The sequence below is a fragment of the Phalacrocorax carbo genome, chromosome 3 (assembly GCF_963921805.1).
Source record: "Phalacrocorax carbo chromosome 3, bPhaCar2.1, whole genome shotgun sequence".
Taxonomy (NCBI): Eukaryota; Metazoa; Chordata; class Aves; order Suliformes; family Phalacrocoracidae; genus Phalacrocorax; species Phalacrocorax carbo.
The window spans coordinates 58458206-58482097 of NC_087515.1; the positions used below are offsets into that span (position 1 = coordinate 58458206).

General features: G+C 41.2%; 2 protein-coding genes across 6 annotated transcripts in view; one reads left to right on the forward strand and one right to left on the reverse strand.

Annotated features, from left to right (window-relative positions):
* RMND1 (required for meiotic nuclear division 1 homolog) overlaps positions 1 to 13937 on the reverse strand; it is a 22075-nt gene extending 8138 nt beyond the window's left edge. The window contains exons 1-6 of one of the 3 annotated variants that reach the window (XM_064447047.1): positions 13804 to 13937; positions 11466 to 11629; positions 10524 to 11029; positions 5862 to 5970; positions 2851 to 2926; positions 2458 to 2497 (exon numbers count right to left, since the gene is read on the reverse strand). In XM_064447047.1, coding sequence (XP_064303117.1) covers positions 2458 to 2497; positions 2851 to 2926; positions 5862 to 5970; positions 10524 to 11015 — 717 coding nt within the window. In that variant the 5' untranslated portion in view covers positions 11016 to 11029; positions 11466 to 11629; positions 13804 to 13937. The remainder of the gene's footprint in view (positions 1 to 2457; positions 2498 to 2850; positions 2927 to 5861; positions 5971 to 10523; positions 11030 to 11465; positions 11630 to 13803) is intronic. The other 2 variants (XM_064447049.1, XM_064447048.1) reach the window with 2 other exon arrangements.
* On the forward strand, positions 13170 to 23028 carry ARMT1 (acidic residue methyltransferase 1). 3 transcript variants are annotated; one of them, XM_064447045.1, is made up of 5 exons: positions 13170 to 13320; positions 14933 to 15038; positions 15584 to 15825; positions 17340 to 17505; positions 18479 to 23028. In XM_064447045.1, exons 1-5 carry the CDS (start codon positions 13244 to 13246, stop codon positions 19244 to 19246), a joined length of 1359 nt encoding a protein of 452 aa, XP_064303115.1. In that variant the 5' UTR covers positions 13170 to 13243; the 3' UTR covers positions 19247 to 23028. The 3 variants fall into 3 exon arrangements, with proteins under 3 accessions (XP_064303115.1, XP_064303114.1, XP_064303113.1); XM_064447044.1 differs by lacking the exon at positions 13170 to 13320 and adding an exon at positions 13844 to 14067; XM_064447043.1 differs by lacking the exon at positions 13170 to 13320 and adding an exon at positions 13989 to 14091.
* Positions 23029 to 23892: the final 864 nt, after the last annotated feature.

Below are 23892 nucleotides of genomic sequence, written 5' to 3' on the forward strand. Positions count from 1 at the left end.
CAGATTTTGTTTGCAATGCTTGCTAGCTTTTTTCATTGCTTTCAAGAATTTGTGATACTATCTACGTAAGCTAAGGTAACATTTTTCACTAAAACACCCCAACCCTACAGCTGCAACCGCTTGTTTCATAATCCTGAATTTAATATTACCATGACCTGCCATATAGTCCAAGAATTGTGGTAGAAAAGGGTATGAAAAATTATTTTCATTTTTTAAGCAAGGAAGCGTCGGCTGTTAGGCCAGTCAGCTTGGCCCACCAGCTGCGCTGCGCCCAGGGAGAGTTCAGCAGTGCAAACCCCGCTAAAGCAATGCCATAACATAGCATGCCAGGCTTCCAGAGCGTGATCACTTGGATCCAGGTGCTCTAGCTGGCTTTGTGAAGTCATTACTAATACAGCGGTAATTATGCTGCTGTTAGACTAACAGTCCCTTCCAGAACTACAGCCAGTTCAGGCCTCCCAGACCAGCACAGAGCAAGATTTAACAAAGCTTTACAGACTGTAACCGATTCTGTGAAATTCACATCTTGTGTAATACGCACACTTCCAAAGCTCTGCCATTGCTCTGGATAATGAGAATCTGTATTTCAGTGGCAGCTTTCTTTTTTCTATTCAGAGTAATTCAAAGGCTTCCACTGACTGATGTGAGTTTCTTCTAGGCCCAGCCTAATTTTACAGAAGGGACTACCTGTGACACAGTACGTATAATGAGATGTTCTGGATTCACTAAATGCAAACTCTTGCTATTACAGGCAATCACGTCACAGAATTTCCTTTAAAAAAAAAGAAACCAACCAGACGAAACTCCACCTCAAAGCTAGTTTTGCTTTTTGCCCTTGCTATTTTTGGAGGGGAAGCTGTTGCACAACCTCCCTACTCAGGTATCTGAAAACGGTATTTTACATTTTAAGTTTCTATTCACGATCAGTTGGCAGTTACTACTTCTCCTGTTAAGTGTTCATTAGTTTAAAATAGTTTTTCTTCTCCTAACAGTCATTCTGGAGTACTTTTAAAACGCGATTTTGTCCATTCACAGTGACTCTCTATGTTCTGTTGTACTGAATTACTTTCAGTTTCTGTTGTCAGACCAGTTTGGGGTTTTTTTTGTTTGTTTCAGTTCATTACAATGTATGCATAAAAATATCTCCTCTATTTGAGCAAGTTGTTTGGAAGTTAAAACTTTGACTATGATTTCAATAAGCAGAAAGAGGCAGTTTTCCTCTTCTTTTACAAATAAAGCTAGCAAGGGACCAACTGAAGTTACTAGTACTGACAAGAAAAACGTGGTATCAAATTTTCAAAGGTACTTAAGCATGTACAACAAGGCAAGGTTTTTCAGAGTACTCCAGTGGCTGGAGGTGCTGAACTCAAAAATCAACCAGGGTTAGTCAGCTAGTCTTCAGTAATACCTATGAATCAGTAGCATAGTTGCAGCCATAGCATCCTCAGTGTGCTACAGGCAAGGTTGGAAGGGAGAACTAGTATCTTTTTGTGGGCCAGCTGATATACTGAAACCTCCCAAAACAGACAGGAAATCAGCAACATTTCAGGTCTGAAATAGAAAAAGTGAACTGGAATCCAGAAATTGTTCGCATCTGGAAACAACTGCTCTGTATTTTCATTTACCTTAACAAAAATCCTCCTGTGAACTTCTGTGCATCTCAGTATCATCCTCTTAATACACCCTTTAATTTCACATACTCGGCCTACAGGTAAGATTGGTACTTTTCCTCTTTGTATCTAGAATCCACTTTTATTTATCCACAGTAATAAGAATCAATGTATTTAAAAAAAAAAAAAAACAAAGATATACCTGTGGCATACCCCTCTTGGTCAGCAAAGAGCACCAAATTATCATAAGGGGTATGTCATTTCAATACCAACATACTTTAACAATTATACCAACCAATAAAAATCTTCCTTCAGGAAAACTGCTAACTGGTGGAAACACAAAACCATATTAAAAAGTCGCTTACAAATTTTGCCTCTTTCAAAGTTATCTGAAACTAAGCTTTGAACAGTTCTGACTTAAATGGCTCTAGAACGATCCTTTTTTCTAACACATTTTCTGTTACATTAGTGCCTTTCAAACAACCATTCACAGGTTGATTTTTCTGATCTACTACTTCAGTATGTAGAGCTGCAAGAATTTTCTTTTTGTCAGTCTCACCATATTAATGTTTCAGATTTTTGGCCTTAAGTAGAAAATGTTATCCACTTTGTATGTTACACATACATTTGCTCATTTTGTGCAGACAAGTCAAGTTTCACAGCCAATATATCAGCAACCCACGCACTTGAGGGCAGCAGCAGGCAAGCACCTGCACTGATAGGAGAAGAATGTCTCCTTTTCCTTCAGGGAGAGATCCAAGCTCCCAAATTAAGCTCAAGCATGCTGGGCTTTGTGGGACCGACAAAACATCCACTTATGACATTTTAACAGTTTTGCTTTACTTACACTTTTCTCTTCCACATTCCAAAACACAACAGCCCCTTCCCTGTGAATTCAAGGAAAAACTGAGGTGTAATTATACTGTTTTAAATGTATTTCAATGCAATACTCAGATTATACAGTGGCAATTTTTGTCATTGTAAATCAAAAAACTTAATACTATCCTCACAAAAAAAACCATGTAATAGTTGCTTTTTAACCATACTGTAATGAAAAAACATGAGAAAATAAGTTATTTTTTAACCATTTAAATAATTCTGATTTTTTTTTTAGTCACTCAGATTGTACAGTTATTCCTTGAGTTTCATGAGTGATATGCTGCGATGATCTAGCAAGCTGCACTACTTTCACACCATTGCTGTTAACAAAATAACATTTTGGGCATGGTTTATAACTTACCTGAAGAAAAAAATCGTGCCAGGATCATCTTCTTTTGCAGATTTCTCAGTACCAATAACCAAAACATTTGCAGCATCTAGTTTGAAATAAGTTTAAGAAATTGAAGAATTATTCAAACTTCTAAACATGATAGCTATAAGCATGTAATTCCAGTTTAACAGTTACATGCTAACACATCAGTCAGTCCCGTATTTTATTTTCCTGATAGAAATGCTTGCCAGGAACCAGCTACAATATCAAACTACGCTGCTTCTCTGAAATGCCACACTCTAGGCAGACTCGGCCACTGATGCTGAACTTCACTGGAATCTTTAGCTAATGAAATGTAAGTTTTCCCGTAAGTCTTTTGTTCTTCAGAACTGATACAGGGCGTAGTAAATAACCAGGAACAGACTACAGAAGTGGACACACAACGTGAGCAAACTATGGAAGTTTGCCCACAGTTGCGGAGAAATTAACATTCAAATCTGCTTGCCCAGAAGATATTTCTCTTTTCTGTACACCAAGGGACTAATCTGGACTCAAATTTTGCTGACTTTGCTTTGCTGATAGTCAGAAACTTGAAAGAGCATACCCTCGAGACAGGAGAGGGTACATCTGCATTCTCCTTCAGATCAGAAGCATGCTTTTGAAACAAAATTTCCAGCCACCCTCATTTACCACACTTCTGATGTGCACTGCAGAGTACAGAAACTGGATTTTTTTTGCATTAAAGTGAAAGAGGAGCTCCAAAAATGCACCTGTGGTACTTCAGCCACTAAAGGGATTTGTTACAAAGGACCAGACTGGAGCTAGTGTAAGTAGAATGCCCCAAAATTTACAAGATGTGGATGTGGGTTCTCAAAACAGAGTTTTGGTTTTTTCCCCCTACAGGCCTGCTCCGCTGTGCTAGTCGCTAACGTACACAATGTTTTAGAAGTCCTGATGTGGTTCTGACAAGAACAAAAAAACCCAAAACAAAACAAAAGGTTACTTTCCAGCATGATTCATTTTGTTGCAGAACTAGTGGAAGGTAGACCAGTAAAACCCACTACCTCTGTTATAAATGAGACTTGGCAAAGAGGAATTTGCAGGGCCTAACATCTAAGCCTGAAAAGTCCAACCCCTTTGCAGAAAGATCACAAGTCAAGCAACAAGGCATCGAATTCAGCCTGTGTCAAATTCCACTCTCTGTTTTACTGCTCAAGCCATAGAGGCCAGGTAGACTAGGGCGGCAGAGAGAGATGACTAAGTATCGGATATACTTTTGCTAATACCTGAACTGAGACCACACAGTTGGTCTGTATGAACTCTTTAAAGACTTTTCTTTCACTTGCTATTTCAGTTCAGAAACACAAGATTTGATGAATCCCTAGAGCAAATTTTGGGTGTAAAGTTGGAGTTCACCATGGAAGAAACATTTGGCTGCATTTTCTCACTTGCCTTTTCAAATACCACCCTTATCTTTATTTATCCACTCCAGCCAAAACATACACAACTGAAGATAATTTGGTCCATTGCAAGTGGAGGTACGGGATCTGCCTCTACAATGTTTTTACAGAGGTCAAAACAAAGAATAATGTTTATGAAGAACACTACAAAGCAACAAATCCACACACTAATTGCTGATTTAATTTCTATGTGCTAACAGTTTTCAATTTTCCAAGACTGATTGTTTGAGTTGGTAACCAACCACTGCTACGTGCACAAGCCAACTACCACAATACATCCCATCTGCAGGCACACTCCAATATCCTCTCATCATTACTTTCTCCAAACTTTTGATAAACAGAGTATCTATTGTGAGGAGTCAAAAACACACCATGAAGAAATTAAAGAACCGGCAAAACCCACGCTCCCAGGGTAAAATACCAGTGACAGCAACATTTGCCATACAATAACTCACGGTCATGCTGGGGACCATACAAAGTTTCTAACCCAAAGCTGTGAAACCAGTGTTGGTTTTAATACAAAGACACCGCATAGGAACATGAAGCCTATGCTCTACAGCACCATGTCTTTCCGTGTTCATCTTTCTGAGCAAGATGATCACTAATAAATCTTGTGTTGAAAGACACCCACTGGAGTATTATTGCACTTGGATTATTAAGTGTTTGAGAGGCAGCCAGATATTTGATAACCTCTGCTGAAATGCTTGTAAATGCTGTGTCATTCTCTTAGCTTCATATAATCTGTTCATTCAAAGAAAAAAAAAAAAAAGCATTCTACTGCCAACATATAAAAATCACAGCTGTTCTAGGGCATAAGGTTCTTTCAGCTATAAAAAGCCCCATTTGTTTTTCTCTTGTAATATACTTCAGCTATTCCCATGCCATACTTTCCCACGTCTTCAGAGATACTTTGTATGGAAACGGAATCAATTATTTTGCTGAAGGCTAACTAACTGAGGCATTCAACAATTGCTAAGGTATATTTGGCCCAATAAAAAGAAGTATCAGCTGCATTCTCTTTACCAGAACTAAGCATTTATGGGTATGTCTTTTTCGTTTTGCTTAGTCAGCAAGATTCTCTCTTGCATGCCCTCCTCTCCAGCCCTCAGTGATTTACATTAATAGAAGTGTAGGTATAGAAAGAAAATGCAACACTTCAAATTACAAATTGTTTTGACAGCTGAAGCACTGTGGTATCACAAAACTGAAAGATTAATTAAAATAAAGAAAACTTTCAGAATTTTTTTCAGTTAGTAAATTTATATAGAAATTCTTTTTATCAGAAAATTTCCAAATCTATTTTTCCTACATGCTTCTACTTTTTTCAATACTTTTAGTGTGACTGTAATTTTGGGAAAAATTATAACCAGCAAGTGCTGGTTATACTGCTATTCTGAAAGGTTTAGTTGTAGGTTTTTTAAGCAAATCGAATTTTTAAGCAAAGCAATATTTTTACAGGCAGTATGATATATTCCAGGGTATTACCAGAATAAGAATACATGAGTTATAAAAGTTATGTACCTCACCCATACTTCATTTCCCAAGTTATAACATTGCTTTTAATATGTTTCAAAAATCTACCTCTAGGCAAACTTGTTATTTCAACATATCCGTGTGAAGTCAGGTCATGACACAGATTACCAAGATGATATTCATCTGCTGTTGCAAAGGCTGTGCACTGCATCAGATTCTGTGCCAAAGGAATAAAGATTTGAGTTAGGGAAAGGCTGAAGCAAGATGTTCATAAGACAATTGTTTGCCTCAAATTTATCATGAGAGTGACATTTTTCATTTATTCACTCTTTTCTATGGAATCATTGCCATGCTGTCCACCTGCTGTACAAATACCCACAAGATTACTTCCTCCCTGCTAAGTGGGAAAGCAAATCACAGGCTGAGATCAAACCAGGTGACATAAGTCACACCAAAGAACTTTGTGATAAAACCACAAAATGAACCCTTCTCCCTGAAGGCCAATCAAATCCTTTAACAGTAGAGCTACACTTGCTACTGCTCTCCCATCCTATGGTCCATAACGTACTCAGCGGACCACCAAAATCAAAAGCAAGGCACCCCCAACAGCAGCTTTAAGATCTGTATTTTAAAGATAAATGGAATTTGACTATCCCAGCCTGCTGTTCAAACAGAAGCTCTGACCACAAACATCCTGTTCTTCCAAGCACAAAGCTCCCTTCCCGGGTAACCCCCAGGGTATGAGCCACTGCAGCACAGAAAACCGGAGATCTTCCAGGATAGTTGCAGGTGATGCAGATCTACAGTGTGTGTGTGCACGCGCCTGTGTGTCCCCCCCAAGCTGAACCTTGCACTAACAACGTGGTCTCGACTGACACCACACTCAGTGTACAACAGCCAGAGCTGGCTCAATATTCCACAATGGTAAGTAACTAAAATGTCATATTGAAACAAACAACTGGAAAAATCATACTGACTTGCAATGAGAGTGACTCACGTGCAGCAAAGAAATCAGAAAGTCATCCCTGTAAAGACTTTCTTGATTAACCAAACAAGTCACAATAAACCAATTTACAAATTCTACTACTCATTTTAAGTGGATTTCTTTGTTCTGGTATCATGTATGTCCCCTGACAAATGTTTTTCAGTACAATGTAGTGGAAGATATCCAGAAAGCAGTATGTCTTATTGTGGATCAATTAGTTCCCAGCTTTTTGTAACTAATACAAACAGGGATGTAACTAACAACAAATGAACAAAAGAACTGTACTCATCTGCAAGCATTTATACCCAGAATACACTTCAACTTAATATCCAAATTATAGTCTTGCAGCACTCGTACACTGTCAAACAGCAAGGCTTAAAAAGGTGTTCTACTCCTTGGGGGGGCCTGTTACCTGTCACCAAGATCACGGCCACACGTTTAAACCTTCTTTTCTTTTTTAATGTTAACATTCTGTTAACATTTCCAAAGCTTTGCTAACACATCATCTTACTTCAGTGATCACTAACAGAAAATAAACTTTAAAAGTAATTACAATACTCGGTGGGCAATTTTGTAGGCATGTTTCCACGACTGCGCTAACCGTGAGTTAACAGTGGAACAGAATTGTGTTTTCAGTTCCCCTGCTGCAGTACCTTTGAGAAATTGCATTACCACAATTTCATCTGTATAAATCCATTCCCAATCTCTAAATTGCCAATGCAAATATGTATTTCAGACTCTTCCAGAAAGCTCTGGTTATTAGAAGTACACATGCTCTGCCATGAAACTCTTCTGTCAAGAGCTAAGGGAGCAAACTTGCCTTCTAGCAAAAATAGAACCTGAAAAAAATCTCTACCCTGCTCTACACTTCCCATCGTTTATTACTTGTGCTATTGTTAATTTCAAAGCAGATGTACTACAGGACAGACTTTCTGTCTTACTGCTGCCATTTTAGTTTCAACTTAAAGACTTTACATTTAGTTAGAACCAGAAGTTTGCTGCTAAGGCCACATGCCTGAAATAGCATTTTGGATAGGCACTGGTTTGTGTTTTTACAACACACTGTTTCACTTAAATTTTTACTAAAATCTTGTTTGAAGGGGAACATTTGGATTAGGTGTAATTTGAGATTAAGACACCTTAAATATATGTGTACTCTTAATGCCTAAGTTCCCATGACAGTTGGTGGAGATATAGCCAAAAAGTCTGTATTCTAGTGAGTGATTCAGCTAACCCTAAAACAGATGCGTTAACTGGCTGGCCAACCTTAATCCTGTGCTTTCAGCTATGTCACTTTCACCTGCAAACTTCAGTACAGATCTTGTACTGTTATTTTGGAGCTAGAAAGAAAGTTCACCCTCATCCTTTCTGCCTGCAGCAGGGGCTTCATTGAGATTGTATCCAGAGCACTACAACAGCTATCCAAGTAGCCATTCTAAGTACCTCAACAACTCATTTTCTGTATCATCATGACCCCAGCAACTGCACAGGCTCATGGAACCATAGTTCTCCCTAGCCCATCCATTCCACTATAAGCATACACAAATTTTTAAGAAAGAAAACCTGTTGGATGAACTTAAATCCACATGTCACCAAAGGAATCAGTCAGTAAATACATCATCTTTACTTGATTTGCAAACTTTTTCTAGAATACATGGCTATATTATTAAAAGTTTGCTCAGACCTTAGGAGATTAACTACACTGAGGAGTGGTACTACTCACTGATGGACTGACTATACCAGTTAACTACTTTCAAGTAACTCCTCCATCTATCCTGAAAAAGTGGTCTTATGACCATTTATCATTGCTGGTGCTCAGCACTCTGCTTGTAAACACCGCAAGAGGACCGGTGCTGGGGAGGGGTGGGAAGGACCTCATTCACCAACAGTTCTGCAAAAGAAAGGTATCAACTGTCGGGCCCTCCCAGACCGAAAACAGAGATCCTCAGGGTTCCTCTAGCTGAGAGCCTCAGGAGCAGTCCCAGAGCTGGCGTGTCAAGGGGCAGACTGGGAAGGAGAGACACAGCAGCCTGCCCCTAGGTAACTGCTCTGCCGATAAGGCCTGCGTTGCCGGAGGGTTCTTGGTCACCTCCACACACGTGCAGGAAGGCAAGACCAGCTTTTTCATGACACCGGGATTTAGAGAAAACTGACGGTGCGTTGAAGAAGCCTTGGGGATTCTCTGTCTGCTCTACAACTTGCAGAAATCAGCCACATCTTTAAGTTATTTCTCTATACTACATATGTATATGGAAATAAACAAACAGGTTAAAAAAAAAAAAAGCTTATTCCAAAATACTGTCAGCCTGCAGTCAAGGCAACAGCTTCTCCACATCCCTGTAGATGTGGGTTACATATCTGACAAAACCACACAGGGTTTATTCAAAAGTAGCAAGTGTTTTTGTTAGGTCTGAATTAATTTGATTTCTGGCACAGCATTTTGCCATGTGGAAGCTTCCCCAGAAAGTATATTATTATTTCAGTATATCAGGTGGGATTTTCTCCATTTCTTCACAGTGGAAGGAAGCAAAAATAGCAGTGCATATTACTTGCATACATATATATGAAAATGTCAAACAAAGAAACTGTTTGCATTCTATGCTGCCATTTAAAAGCCTCAAGAATCTGAAAAAATTGTCACTTCAATTCACCCAACAACAAAAAGAAGGAACCTCTGAATGTAATGTCAGAGCACGGATACAACCTTGAAACATTATATGGTGTTTCAGGACTAATATTCTTTGCTTTTTTCAAAGCAACGTGAAAATACAAGTGGGAACTAAATTGTCTATAACACAGCCTTTACATGACATTAAAGCATACTCCTGCTCATCATACAAAATATTAAACAGAAGCTTAGATGACAAGAAGCCAAGCATTAAAACTTCTGTTTATGTGCTCGCATTCAGTACACCATGTAATAGACATACTTTGCAATGTGGAAGCTATTTCTGAAAGCACAATACTTGTTTCAGTCTCATCTATAATACTATTTTATTAACAATACCCTGGAACTCAGCTGCTGTAGCCTGAGGAGAACTGAGACACTTCTGACATCAGGATGTTCCTTGGAGATCTCATATTCAAGTATGCTTAAGGTCTGCCTTGGCTAGTACTGAGGCTTGCAAAGAACTGTCTTAAGGAGAAACAGTCACAAGCATGCACTGGGCCACTTAATTGTGTCTCCTTTTATCCAAAACAGTTTGTTGCTGTAGTTACTCTAGACCCAGGAGTCTGGAGATCAAGGTGCTGTTTCTACTCATGGAATAGTGTTCCTCAAGTAACACAGGCTACATCTGCACCTCCATTTCCCATCTGAAACTTAATCTGAATATAAACTTTATACTATTTACTTTTCATCTTGATTTCTGTTTGAGTGAAGCCTTAAAACTGGGTAGAACTGGACAAGCAAGGATACCTAGGGAGAGTTAAATTCCTCTGAAAGTTAGACTTTGTTTCTCAATATTAAATGTGATTTGAGAGCACTGATTATTTTTAAAGGATTTAATCTTTCCACTTAAATAACCACTTATCTTCCCTCCACTTTTGTTTGCACATTTCTAATAAATCTCCCATTTTGTCTTCAGAGCAGCAGACATGCTAGTTTCTATCAAGCTTGTTTCTGTTTGTAGAATTCCAACCTCTTTGTGGCCACACTAGGCCACATATCTTCCTCAACAAACTTGTTAATTTTATTAAAATGTTAATCTAAACCCAAATCTGAATCTAAATTAAATTTATGAAGTTCCCTTAACGTTATACACACTGCAAATTTTATACTTTACCTCCATGTCTGACAGTAGTGGCTGGTTAGTTCTGGATGGCTGCTTGGTCCTTGGTGCCTTTGGTGGCCTCTTAACTGGCTGGTTACTGTGTCTTGGAATAATTTTACCAGTTGATACAACCGAGTAAAATCTCGAGGATACGTTCCCAAGCTTTTTAATATGCTCTGTACTGAGCTTGTAGTTTTCCACCATTGCCACACCAAAATGTTTCCAGGATGGAAAGAAACCCTTCCCACTCTGATAACAAGCATTTTTTCCCAAAGCCGATACATTTCCTTGGAGCAATTGCCAGTCCTTGACTTGCACACATCGACTTGTCAAACTAGGAGAAGCAGTTTTCAGAGCATACAAATTCCAAGGCTTTGCTGTTCTGTGAGCTGTTCTGTCAACTTCGTTATCCAGACGTCCAGTTTTATTAAAGCTTTGGCATTGGCATATTGTTGTTAAAGCATGGAAAGATCTAGTCTGAAAGCCCAGAAGTTTCAGTCTCATTGCTTCCCTCAGAACTGTATTTAAAAAAAACAAAGAAACAAAATCATCCATCAATCCTTTGGAAACAAACAGTATTATTTTCCCCTTATCTAAATGGTGACCCATACTCCTTTTCCATGTGTTAGCACACTGGTGGGATTACACAGCTTTTTTTCCAATGAAAATACTCTAATTAAGATCAAAATACATTATTGACCTGTGTGCTTGCAACACATGGTGAAAAAGCAGAATTGGTTGCTATGTCAATATGCAAGCAGGCATCTTTTCCTTCTGCTGCTCATTCTGCACAGCAGTCTGCACTCTCAGTAACCCCACTGACAAAATCACTCATGAGCAAGCACGAACCTTAAAGAGGACATCAGACTCTGTGAATCATTATTTTATACATAATAAAAACAACAATTAGATTACTACGTGCTTGTACAGGAATGTCACCTACAGAATACATACACTGATCAGCATCGGCTCAAACTGCTGTATTGCAAACAGCCAAACACGGATCCAGCCCTGTCCATCTGTCTTGACTAGGGTGACAGCAGAGTCAATCAGGTTACGGTCTTGATCCTGTACCGGTGCAGCAGGGACTGCAAGGCCTGCTTGCAGATCTACCTGTGCTGATGGGAACACAACAGTGTCCTTACTCTGTTATTCCAGACTAAGAGCAAGCTTAATATATTTACACTACATTGCATGAGCTAATTGAATAAACTTTAAAAGTGTTCACAGACAGCAGACTGAATACTTCAGTGGGTGCGTTTCACTTGCTGAAGAATTGCAGTGTCAAGTCCCTGCCTCCATCTGCTTTTATTAGCCACGAACATTTCCCTCCTGATACAAAATTCATCTTCAGCAAGTTATTAACGACAAAAAAAAGTCATCAATTTGTGTAGTTTGAAAAAACTGCCCATTTCAGAATATTTTTAAAAAACTGTGCAGAGAGGATCTTCAATACCACCCATACATTTAACATAATAGTTCAGATAAGTATTTTCTTGTGAGAACAAATCCCTGTGTGCTGGCTGGAACAAGCCCTCCATCCCGACAAGGATACCTAGATGCCAGCACAATACACATACAACTTGAAGAAAAAAAAAAAAACAAACACTAAACCAAACCTCATCCTGACATAACTCAATGGAAGGAGAGTACACAAATTCTGGTGAAACAGGCATACAATTCTACAAAAAAAAAAAAAGTCATAAAACACCTTTCGGCTACGACAGAATAAGTAACTGATATTGGGCATAATTTTACATGCTCTTTGCTCGTAACTTTTTGCCCAATTTGTAAGCCTGTTACTTACATACTTATTAGAATCAACTAATTATTATTTTAATTTTAAACTTGCCCTGTATTTAAAAAGCGACCCAGAAGACTCTGCCCAGGACAAGGCACGTTTACCTTTTTGAAAAGGCCTCCTACCTAATCAAGAGAGCCGAAAAACTCAGACACTGCCAGCCAAGGCGGCCGAGGGCCAGGAGAAGGGGAGAATCTGCGGTAGCGCGGGGTAGCTAGTGGGAAGAGATTAAAAAATGCTGGGTAAAACTGTATGTCCCTAGCCAAGAAAACCTTGTGTCGAACCACAGCGATCCCAGGGGTGATTTTCAACTGTGCAGGCTTACAGCAAGCCACAAGGAAGCAGGGACGGAACGGAGTGAACTCCGCCCGGGAGCCTTAACGGCGGGCCTGCAGCAGCAGAGGCACCCCGCCAAGAAGCGCAGGACGGAGCAAGCCGAGGAAGGAGCAGGGTAAAGGGCCGCGGGCCCCAGGCGGCGGGTGCCGCCTGCCAGCAGCAGCGACGCCAAGCTCGATGTTCCGGCACCTCTTTAACCCAAGACACTTAATTCACGCCCGTCGCCTTCCCGGCCGCGAGCCCAGGCTCACTGCGGCAGCACCAGCAAGGCGGGCCGACGAACCGGGCCGGCTCGCCCCGCTCCTCACCAGCCCCCGCCCGCCGGGGAAACAGCGGCGGCGGCAGCCCCGCCCCCACCCCCGAGCGCGCGCCCCCCCGTGGTCTGCGCGCAGGGCGGGGAGCGGTCCCGCTCCCATTGGCTGCCCGCCGGGGTGGGGGGACGGGAAGCAGGCCGCCGGGGATCCAATCGGAAGACGAAGGCGCCCCGCCTCTGAGGGGAGAACGAGGCCAGCCCCGCCCCCGCCGGCAGCCCAGGCCTCGGGACCCGCCCCGCCCCGCGCGGGCGCCACCGACAGGCCGGGCCGGCCTCCCCGCCATGCCCCAACGCCCGGTCCAACCGCCCGCGGAGGGCTCGGCAGAGCGGGCGGCAGCCTACGGAGCCGCTGTACCTGGGTACGGGGTGGGGCAGGGGAGCGGCCCTGCAGCCCTTCCTGCTCCGGCAGGGGCAGCCCGTGGGCGGGGGAAGGGACGGGGCAGGAAATCACCCCCCTCCCGCAGGCAGGGCTTTATTACCCCCGAAACTGCCCCCCACCGCGCCCGACCGCACTTGAAGGGGGGGGAAGGGGGAGCGTTGGGCCCTTCCGCTGGTGGCAGGGTCAGAGCCGGCGGGGAGGGCAGGGCAGGCCAGGCCGCCCCGCCTCGCCCACCTCCTCCTGCGGGTATCTGTGCCGCCCTCCCCCCCGTTCCAGGGATGGGGGGGGGGGGGGCACCTAGCCCCCCTCCTGCAGCACAAGCTCCCACCGCAGCTCCAACCGGCGGCGGGCACCCGCCAAGGGCAGCCGCGCCGCCCCACGTCCGCTCCCTTCCCGCCCGCCGCCGCCGCCGCGGGAGGGGCGAGGCGAGACGAGGCGGTTCCCGCCGCGCGCCAGCACTGACCTGGGGGAGGGGGCGAGCCGCTCTCCGCCGCGCGAGCCGCAGCCCCGCCTACCGCCCGCCGCACTCCGGCAGGGCGCGCGGGCCGCCAGGCCCCGCCCGTCACCGTGCCGTGCCGCGGCGCGCGGCTCGGCGGGCGCGGCTGACTCAGCGGCAACGTCCGGCTGCCTCGCCCCACTTCCGGGGGGCGGTCGGTCGGCTGGCGGGGCGGAGCAAGATGGCGGCGGTAGCGGCGTTACCGGTGTCCCTGTCGGGCAGGTTTAAGGGGTCCGTCACGGCCCCGCGCGCTCGGTACCGCAGCAGGGCGGGGGGACGGAGGGAGCCGAGGGGCCGGCCGATGCCCCTCGGCCCAGGAGCGGTTGCTGTCGGGCGCCGGGCCTCTTGGTTGGGGCCTCCGGCCTAGCGGTGGGCGCCGGACGGGGCCGCGTCGCCGGGAGGCGGCGCTGTGGGGTCCGCCGTGCTCCTCGGGGTGGCCTCTTCGCGCCTCGGACCTGCTCTCCGCCGCCGCTGTCCCTGCCGCCCCCGATCGGGGCAGGCCTCGGCGGGCGCTAGCAGTGCCTCGGTGCTCCCTGGGTTTCTCTGTTCAGTGCGCGGTCCCGACCCGCGGGAGAAAAACCTTCAGCAAAGGCCGTCCGTGAGGCTGGGTTCGAGCCCTCCGTAGGGCGGGTCGCGTTTTGCTCGTTGTCCTCCTCGTCTCTAAAGAGCGCTTGTAGAAAACTTGCATCAAGCGTGTAGTGGAGAGCGCGTAGCGTGGGTTTTGTTGTTTATGCACGATACACTTAAACAAATCTCTCTGCTTTTAATTTTACACTTCCTTGACTTTACATCTGGGTAACTGAGCAATTGGAGAATGTGTTTTAGCCTAAAGTTTACTGTGGTTTTTGCTCTTTTGGCAGGGCCAGAAACTTAGCATTTTCTTCCCTGAAAGTCTGCCGTTTATAATTTTCTTCAAAAGTAGACCTAAAAACCTGACCAATATGAGATTTGGTTGGTTGGTTTTTATTGGTGTCTCTGTCTACTGCTTTAAAGGCACATGAATCTACTTTTGAGACCTTGCGTTTATTTTTAAATTATATATAAGATATTTCATCATTTCCTCTCAATAATGACATTTTGATCCTCTCCTTTTTAGGTCCTTTGCATATTTTACAATTAAAGACAGACTGCCCCAGATCCTCACAAGAGTTATTGATACACTGCATAGACACAAAAATGAATTTTTTGAAGAACATGGTGAGGTAAGAGTAAAGTCTCTGCCTGAGACTTTTTTTGCCCCTAACCCTTGAGACCCTTTCTCTGTCTTGTTTTTACTGGTTTCTTATTACAATCACTGCTTGTCTGTCTTAATCTTTATGTCTGTTTTTTTTTTCTTTATCATCTTTCTTCTAGCTATTTTTAATTAATTTTGTAACTCACCTTTCTGTCTAACCTTTTTCTGATTTATCTGTTCTGCAACTGCTTCATATTCTCAGGTTTTTGTGTTGGTGCAGTGTTTAATAGACAGTAGCATCTTCTGAATGTGGCAGCGTTTCAGTACTCTGTTCCCTTCTGATAAGCAAAAAGTCCAATTTGGAAAGAAGTCCCATGTGCTATTCGTTTTAGGATGTGAGGTGTAAGATGAGCTTCAGTCACCAAACTGTGTTTGGCTGAATTAAGCTCTGATTTGTTGGGGTCTCGTATTTGGCAACTAAAACTTATCACTTAATCTTTCATATAAAATTGATCTGTGTCTCTACAGGAATAAATGTTCATAATAGGAACTTTTGTTCTCCACTGATTTCAGAAGGGTGTTGAAGCAGAGAAGAGAGCTATATCTTTCCTCTCCAAACTGCGGAATGAACTGCAAACAGACAAACCGGTGACCCCTTTAGAAGATGAGCTGCCTGATGCTGCTCTGTGGAACCAATACCTAGACTACCAACGAAATTTATCAAACGGAAATGGAGAACCAAGTTGGTTTCAGTCCCCTTGGTTATATGTAGAGTGTTACATGTATCGAAGAATTCATGCAGCACTAGTACAGAAGTAAGTATTTACTAGCTTGGTATATTACTTTGCAAAATGTTATTCTTTCCCATTGTTATTTTAGGAGAAAGGAAGACACCTGGGGAGTAAGATAAAGGTAAAGCTTAAACTTTTACTGTGTTCCTTTTCCCTTGTCTCTCACCTCAGATTTAAAATTAATACTTTTTCTTCTTCCATGCAGCAGAATTTGAAGTTTATTAGGGTTTTTTTATGCTTTGGTTTCTGTGACTTGGTCTAAGCAAAAGCTCTTAAGCTTAACTGTATGACTTGGCCTTCTTGCAGATTAATGTACGTTGAGATATGAAAGTTATGTAACATTTGTAAAGGGTTTGTTAGTCGAGAATTATCTCTTTAAGACATGAGTTAGCCTAAAACACAGAATGTGAGAGCCAGTAGTCTGTTGGGGATTCTAACTTGTTTTGCTGCTTGAAATCTGAAGTTACCGCTTGAGAATTGTTTCTTATAGACACAGCTTAACCAGCCCCTGTTGTTCGTTCTACACCATCATCTTAGTTACAGCAGTGTTTGCAGACCATGTATTGCATCAAAATTTGGGAGCTGATCCTGGTTAAAAAGAACTTGGCAGGAAAAACTTGTTGTGCTGGTACTGTGGAGAGGTGCCAGTACGATGTAATGGGGTAGGAATGAGCAGTCTAAGGTCCTGCTGCTGCTGACAAAAATGGAAAGCTCCACACGCACTGCATTTGCCCTTAGTGTTACAGAGACGCAAACGCAGTAATGGGGCTCTGTTTTTACTGAGGTATTGCGTAATTGGAACTCGTGTAGCAAGACCTTCAAGTATCAGAGGGATCAGCTGGACTGTGCTTAAAAACCTAAGCAGATACTTTTTGTTAGTAAGCTCTGAGTTTCTTGATCTCCATTATTTAGCTGCTCTTAGGTATATGCTTGGGTGGAAGTTCAGTCATTTGCCAAAAGGTGTATGTGCAAATATGTCGCGTAAGATATAAGAAGTATAGACTCATCTATTACAAGAACTAAATTGTTTTGTCATCTTTGTCATGTTAATTTTCTAAAGTCCTAGTTAAAAACCTTCATAAGAATAACTTTCATATCACTGTAAGAGACTTCGGTATGGGAAATACACTTCTGCACACACAAACATGCTTAAAATTGGGCCAGCAATTCACTGCGTTAGCTCACTGGTATGTTATAGTTTTAATTCTCGGTGTCTGAAGACTGGAGTTCAAAATTGTCACTGTATGTGCAGTTCCCAGAATTGTTGTGACTGAGCACTTGTTTGCTTTCAGAATATATTTCTAGAAATACAAAGATGTCTTGTACGCTGTCTGTTTCAGTGAGATACGATATCAGGCTGTTACTGAGATGTGTGAAAAATCTAGTATGACAAAATCAGAAGAGGAAAATCTAACTAGGGCCCATAGTACAGCCTAAAAAAGCTGAGCTTGGATCTTGCATTTCCAGGTGTGTTTCATGTGCTGTCATGGAAAATGTGGCAAGTATGTTAATATATTTGTTTTCCTCTCTGGTTTTAGCCCACCTATTGACAACTTTGATGTATTTAAGGAAGGAAAGGCTCAAAATTTCTTTGAATCCCAAGAGGCTGTTATTGCCTTATGCACTTACTTTCAGGAACTTCTTAAAAACATCAAGGATCTAGATGAAAAGCAACTTCAGGAGGAACTTTTTAAGCTATTGCAGGTAAACTAGTAGTGCTTAATGTAAGAATTTAAGATATCTCTCCTATGTAATGAGCAAAACCTTGAGGTTATAAAGAATCTGAACCTCATAAGGAAATTAAAATATAGCTCTTTTCTTTGTAAAAATGAGATGAAATCCTGACAGCCATACTATATTGGTGCTGCTCTGGAAACATTTAAGTTTTGGTCATTTGCATTAAATGTGATGTTTTCATCATACTGATGGTCTTCATTGTGTATTTGAAAACACATCTTATTCTTCCTCAAAACCAGTATCTCTAAAACATTTTAAGCCAAGTTTCAGATGGCCTTTTAGTTATTCAACTGTAAAATATTAACACAGTTAATTTTATTGATACTGTAAAAAATTTTAGACTACTTTGGAAAAGTACTTATAAGTCAGTCTGGGCCAGAAGTGCTTTAAAAGCTTTATAACTGCATGATTCTTGGAATATAATGCCTTTGGGTAGAATACAAAATATCAGATAAGTCCGTTAGCTGACAACAGTGCAAACCAAGTATTTGGCGAATCTTTATAAAGACCTCACTAGCATGTACTTAAAATACAAGTTCTTACTTGCTGCATGTAATAAAAAAAATAAACCAGCTTTTATTACTTCTTTGTCTGTGTTCCCACGGATATTTTTTTGAATTTCGGTATGGAGAACCTTTGTGTTCTAAGCTTTGCGATCAGTGTATTTACATTGATGTAAATCTTCCATCTTTGTTGCTTCTGATGCATGTTTCTGGTGCCTGCATACATGCAGGGCTTTGTTTAGTTTCTTCCACAAAATCTCATCTACATTAAGATTTCTGTACGAGAAGTTGAATCTTATTAAAGCTTGGAGGAAAATGTGGAGCTAGAGCCTTCAGGTCCCTAAAATAAAACCAGACAAAATCTTTAGTGTATGTGAGGTTTAGAATGTAACTACAGTGAGACTTAGCAAATTTTTTTTGTTTTTTCCTCCTTCTAGGTGTCATTGTGGGGCAATAAGTGTGACCTTTCTTTTTCAGCTGGTGAAGACAGCTCTCAGAAATCTAGTCCTTTACAATCCCTGGAAAACATGATACCATACATCTTAGTGAATGATATGGAAAAACTTTGGTCACTGCTTGTAAACACCAAAAAAAGAAATACAGGAAAAAGTAATGTTAGAATTGACATAATCCTGGATAATGCGGGATTTGAACTTGTCAGTGACCTTGCGTTGGCTGACTTCCTCTTATCATCAAAGCTAGCTGATGAAGTCCATTTTCATGGAAAAAGTATTCCATGGTATGTGTCAGATACAACAAAGCATGATTTTAACTGGACTATTAGACAATTACAGTCAGCTAATCATATGTGGATGTCCAGATGTGGGATAAACTGGGAGGGCAATTTGAAAAAGGGAGTTTGGGTTTACCATGATCACATGTTTTGGACTTTGCCACATGACTTTTCCAGTATGGCTGAAGTTGCTCCTGACTTGTATGCTGACCTACAGAAGTCAAACCTGCTTCTTTTCAAAGGGGATCTAAACTATAGAAAATTAACAGGAGATAGAAAATGGGAGTACACTGTACCATTTCATCAAGCCTTGAACAAGTTTCATCCTGCGCCTCTCTGTAGTGTGAGAACACTGAAATCTGACACTCAGGTTGGCCTAAAACCTGGACAAGGTGAAAAAATTCAGGCATCTGAACCTGAATGGATGGTAAGCGGAAAATACGGGGTAGTTCAGTTTGATGCTGCCGTCTAGCTAAAAGGTTCCTAATATTCTGAAAGAGAGATTAAGTCTGAGTTTTAACTACTTTCTCTGTTCTGTGCTTGGATTCAGCAAAGATTCTTTTTTGTTTGCACTTTTTCCTCCCAAGTGATTTGTTGTTTCTGTTCCACAAAAGACTTTAATGGTGTGCAAAAGTTTACAAACTGTTTTTGTATACATAAACCAATCTGCAATTCAATATATTTTGTTTTCCTAATGTCCAATGTCAGCAGATGTTTAAGAGGAACATGTAGTTGTCTGTAATTTTTTTTTAATCAGTACAGGTGAGAGTTTATGGCTAACAAGTGAAAAAACTGCTTCAGAAACCATTTCCTCAATCCCGCTTTAGCGTGTATTTACTTACTTCAGGATAATTTGTCCTCCATGTGCCACGCATGCATTGCATGAAAGTAAAATATTTTAGAGAATGCACAAATTAATTCCAAATGGACTCTTTGCAACCCATTGCAGGATCATATTTTAAAACTGTTGAAAATTGAGTTGGTTTCTACCAAGACTTTATTACGTAAATTGTTTTTTATTTGCTGCTTGTGTCCGTGGACAAATAACTTTTGATGTTTTGAGTACAATTCACTGTACCCAAGAGAAGAGATCTTGGGTGATACCTTGTAAGTATTAATTTAGAATTTGAAAGTTAAATTTTAATTTTAAAATACAAGTGGATGTTGCTTGCTGCTTTGCCTGTAGGAGGGGACTTGTCCCGTCTAGTAGGAAGATCAATGGGAGAAAGGACAATCTCATTTTAAGAATATGGAAGATATTGTTTATCAAGAACCTTTACCAAAAAAAAAGCACACAACCCCCCAAACCAACCAACCCAACCAGTTACGTTAATTGGATTGTAGATTTAATATGGATTTGATTTAAAGGTGGCCTGTTAGCAGTGTTTGTGGTTCAAGCACTGCTGCCGCTTTCCATTGTGATAATTGTCTTTATTTGTCAAATGTTTTGGGGTTTTTTGTTTGTTTTGTTTTTTTTTTAAAGAATGCCGTTATTTTCGTGGGTGAAATACAGCCCCAGTTGCACCCAGAAATACATGCTAAGAAGCATACACCATACAGGTTGCTGCTAATTGGAGTTGTTAAATGTCCATTTTTTCTCTTCTACCCTGGTCTTAAATTACTGAGAATCTTTGGAAAAATTTAGGGATATTTTAGTGGTTTTTCAGAGTGAGGTGAAATGGAAGTGGAAATGCATTATCCAGTTACAAGAAAAAAAAATAGATTCTGTCAAGTCTTAAAGTACTTCTGTGGTTTGAAATAGGACCTTTGATAGGGGACTGATGTGATGCCAGTGATAACCACAGGTTTGCTAGAAAATGGGGGCAGAATTACCCATAGTCTGACTGGGTTATGCCCTTGTCTAGAGCCGCTAAAATGGAGTGAACTTGCCCCTGGTAGCCAAGGTGTCTGTGTTATAGATAACAAGAGTAGGGTTTTACACACCTCTTACACAGCGAAAAGGAGGGCACAGAAGTGACCTTATTTGAGTATCTTCTGGAAGTGCTGCTGCAGCAAGGGAATTAGAATGACTGGTAGAAACTGGATTTAGAAAGACTCCTGCGCTTATGGTTAACCTAAGACAAGGGTAAGCTTTGTCAGGCCTGAAGAAGTGGGAGGGGGAAGATGGGGCAGTATTTTGTACCTATTTCAGGCTTTAAAAATGAAGCTGGGTTCCCCTTCTGGCCAGGAAATCACTGGCAAAGCACGTCTTCTGAAGAAAGAACCACCTGCTGCTTACTGTGCTCATACAATAAAGATCTACACAGCGGATAAATATACTCCAACTGCTGATGACTTTGATTATTTGTGTTTGTGTGTTTTTTCCACCTGAAAGTATATTAATATTTTAAAGTTGCAAGGGCGAGTATTCAAAAGCTAAGGTGCTAGGAATTTCAGGAGGCACTGTGACATTGGAGGTAGGGTTCTACTTTTGAGACCTGGGTTTACTGTTCTCATCCCTATATAGCTCTGGCTTAGTACTCCTGAAGGATGGACTCGTGCTCATCCTTAGGCACCTGATTAAACTGTGTAAATTAGAAGTTCAGTCAAGAGAGCTGAAGGTCAGGCTGCTGAAGGTGTTTGACTGGAGAGAGCTCAGGGGACTCCAGCTTTAGTCCTTTGATCAAATACATAAACGACATGATGAATCTGGGCACTGGAGCCTTAGTTTATAATCTGTGAAATGCTGTTAACTTGTTTCAGATACACTGTGAAGCAACAACTTTGGGTCAAGAACAGAGGGGTGGAAGTTGTGGAATATGTGCAATGAAAACTTCCCACCTCGTTCAGAGAGAAAAAATTATTAGGGGAAAAAATCTGCTTTGCCTGTGGACAGATTGCAAGGTGCTGACTTAACTTGCTGGAGAGGTTTAAAAGTGTTTAATGGGCAAGAAGAGGAAGGATTGTTTCAGTGTTGAGACTACCTGAGAAGAATAGGTTTGCCTCTTGCACAATCCTTACACATGCTGAGAAACTTAGTTTTATTCTTCACTGGTGGTTAATCTGTGCACAGGTTGCTTTCGAGCTGTTCCTTCTAGGAACTCACATGCAGGTCAGCGAAAATTAATATTCTGAAGTTATGATAAATAGAATCCTACAAGGTGTGAAATCACTGAGGAGATCAGCAGTGTTCGCTCTATCTCTGAATCGTCTCATTGGAGATTGTTGCATTAATGCTTCTGAGGAAGTAGGGTGGTGATTTCATGAGAACTGTAAGACATGTAATTCTTAGATTAGCATTTGAATGCTAATCTAAGATATGATGTCATGCTTGGAGGGGGTAATCAGTTCTCCAGTTCATTAAGTGAGCAGTTTCCATCTTTTGCCCCTCACAAAGAGAAGTTTATATAGTAGCATACAGTGTGACTACATAGTTATGTGAGGAATGCACAGCCATAACTTCCAGATATTTAGTTGCTTGACTTCTATAGCGGTAATTGCAAGTGCTATCTATAGATGCAACTGGATATGCAGCATACTTTTCTGTTTGTTGGTTGGCTATATTTTTGTAAAATTTGGATTGTTTCTTTAAAAACAACAACAAAAGGTGCTATAATGCCAGTGTTACATTCTCCCATGCCACAAAGAAGCAGTGAGGACGGATACTCGGTTGAGCACTGTGCTCTGCTGTTGGGCTAGCTACAGTTTAGTTGAAAATAGGAAATGCTTCTGTAGCTACTTCGTGTTAATTACTTGTGTAATATAGCTTCATGAAACGGCAGCATGTGCCTACGGTATTTAGGTGGAATTTAGTGTCACAACATAAAGCATATGTTATAACAATAGCATATGCTATAATATATCATAATTTTTTGTCTTGAGTATTCAAGAAAGTTGCTTCTGTACATCTGTATTACAACTGATTGACCAAAATGCTTGTACAGCCTAACTCAGGAGCTACTGATTTGTATACCCAAATTCTTGAGAATTTCACTTCACATGTCATTTGAATATTTATAGCAAAACGTAGGGCATTTTTAGTAATTCTGAGGACCACAACAGACCAACATCTTTTGACTTCTATTTTTTTTTTTATTCTACCTTTTGAGCAACTGTATTCGCAAATCAGTTTTTGGCAGCAATGATTTTCATTTGTGATAAAACAGGAGGAAAAGTAATGTCCCAGGCGCAGTGAAAGCCAGTAAACACATCTGTCTGAATACTTGATAATTCGTTGGATAAGATCTGTACAATAATGCTGTATGTATATAAGGCTTCTTAAAATGAACTGATGTGGAAAATCTGTTGATTGTATGGTTGGAAACTGTTGCAAGAATATTGAAATAAATTACATAATTTTGTGCAAAAGTCAGACATCGTTATACTGTTTCAGTGGCTGGGAAAGCCAGCTTCAAATAATTCAGGTCTCAGTTCCTGAAGTTTTCTCAACAGATTTTATACAAAAACCTGTGAAGCATAATTATCCAATGAGGTTTTGAAAGATATAGATACAAGAAATGGATATCATAATGTTCCTCTTCATCAGGACAGGGCAGTATTAGGGAAGTTTCTACCTTGCTACTCTATATTCTTGTTCAAATTTCAAAACCTTAAAAAGCACTGAGAATCTCTTAACATGTATCTGGTAATTACATATTAAAGTTGGTGCAGCTGATGGTGTCGTTATCAGGATCACTTCCCAAACTCATAGGTGCCCCTTGTGTTCTCAGCAAAAAATGGAAACATTTTAGTGTTGCACTTGCTGTAACCAAAATATTTCCAAATTGCTTTGTTTTACACACTGAACTGATGTCCCATAAGCCCGAACTATTGTTGAAAAAGTTTATTTAAAGTTCATAGAGTATTTGCATTCATGGTTGAACTACTTAACTACATGTTCTGTATGAAGCGTATTTATCTCCTGTACTCTGTCAGACAGCAGAGGAAAATGTTCGCTCTGTTGCATGAAAGCTACCACATGAAATGTTTTTAATCTAAAAAAACCTAAATCACGTCTAAAATATAAATCCCAAATGGAATTTTGTACAGACATGTTAGGTTTTATTCACTAAACAGTTTGTTTGCTTACAAGCTGTCTGTTTACCTAAAATCACAGAACAAAAATTTGGGATGATTTTTATTTAAAGCAAAAATATAAGTTCAAAATCACTTAAGACT

What these genes read in the sequence shown, in the direction of transcription:
- ARMT1 (XM_064447045.1), top strand. Translation starts at nt 13,244, where the DNA reads ATGCCCCAACGCCCGGTCCAACCGCCCGCGGAGGGCTCGGCAGAGCGG. An exon ending in TTTTTGAAGAACATGGTGAG is followed by an intron (nt 15,039 to 15,583) that starts GTAAGAGTAAAG and finishes CACTGATTTCAG; the next exon opens with AAGGGTGTTGAAGCAGAGAA. An exon ending in CATGCAGCACTAGTACAGAA is followed by an intron (nt 15,826 to 17,339) that starts GTAAGTATTTAC and finishes CTCTGGTTTTAG; the next exon opens with CCCACCTATTGACAACTTTG.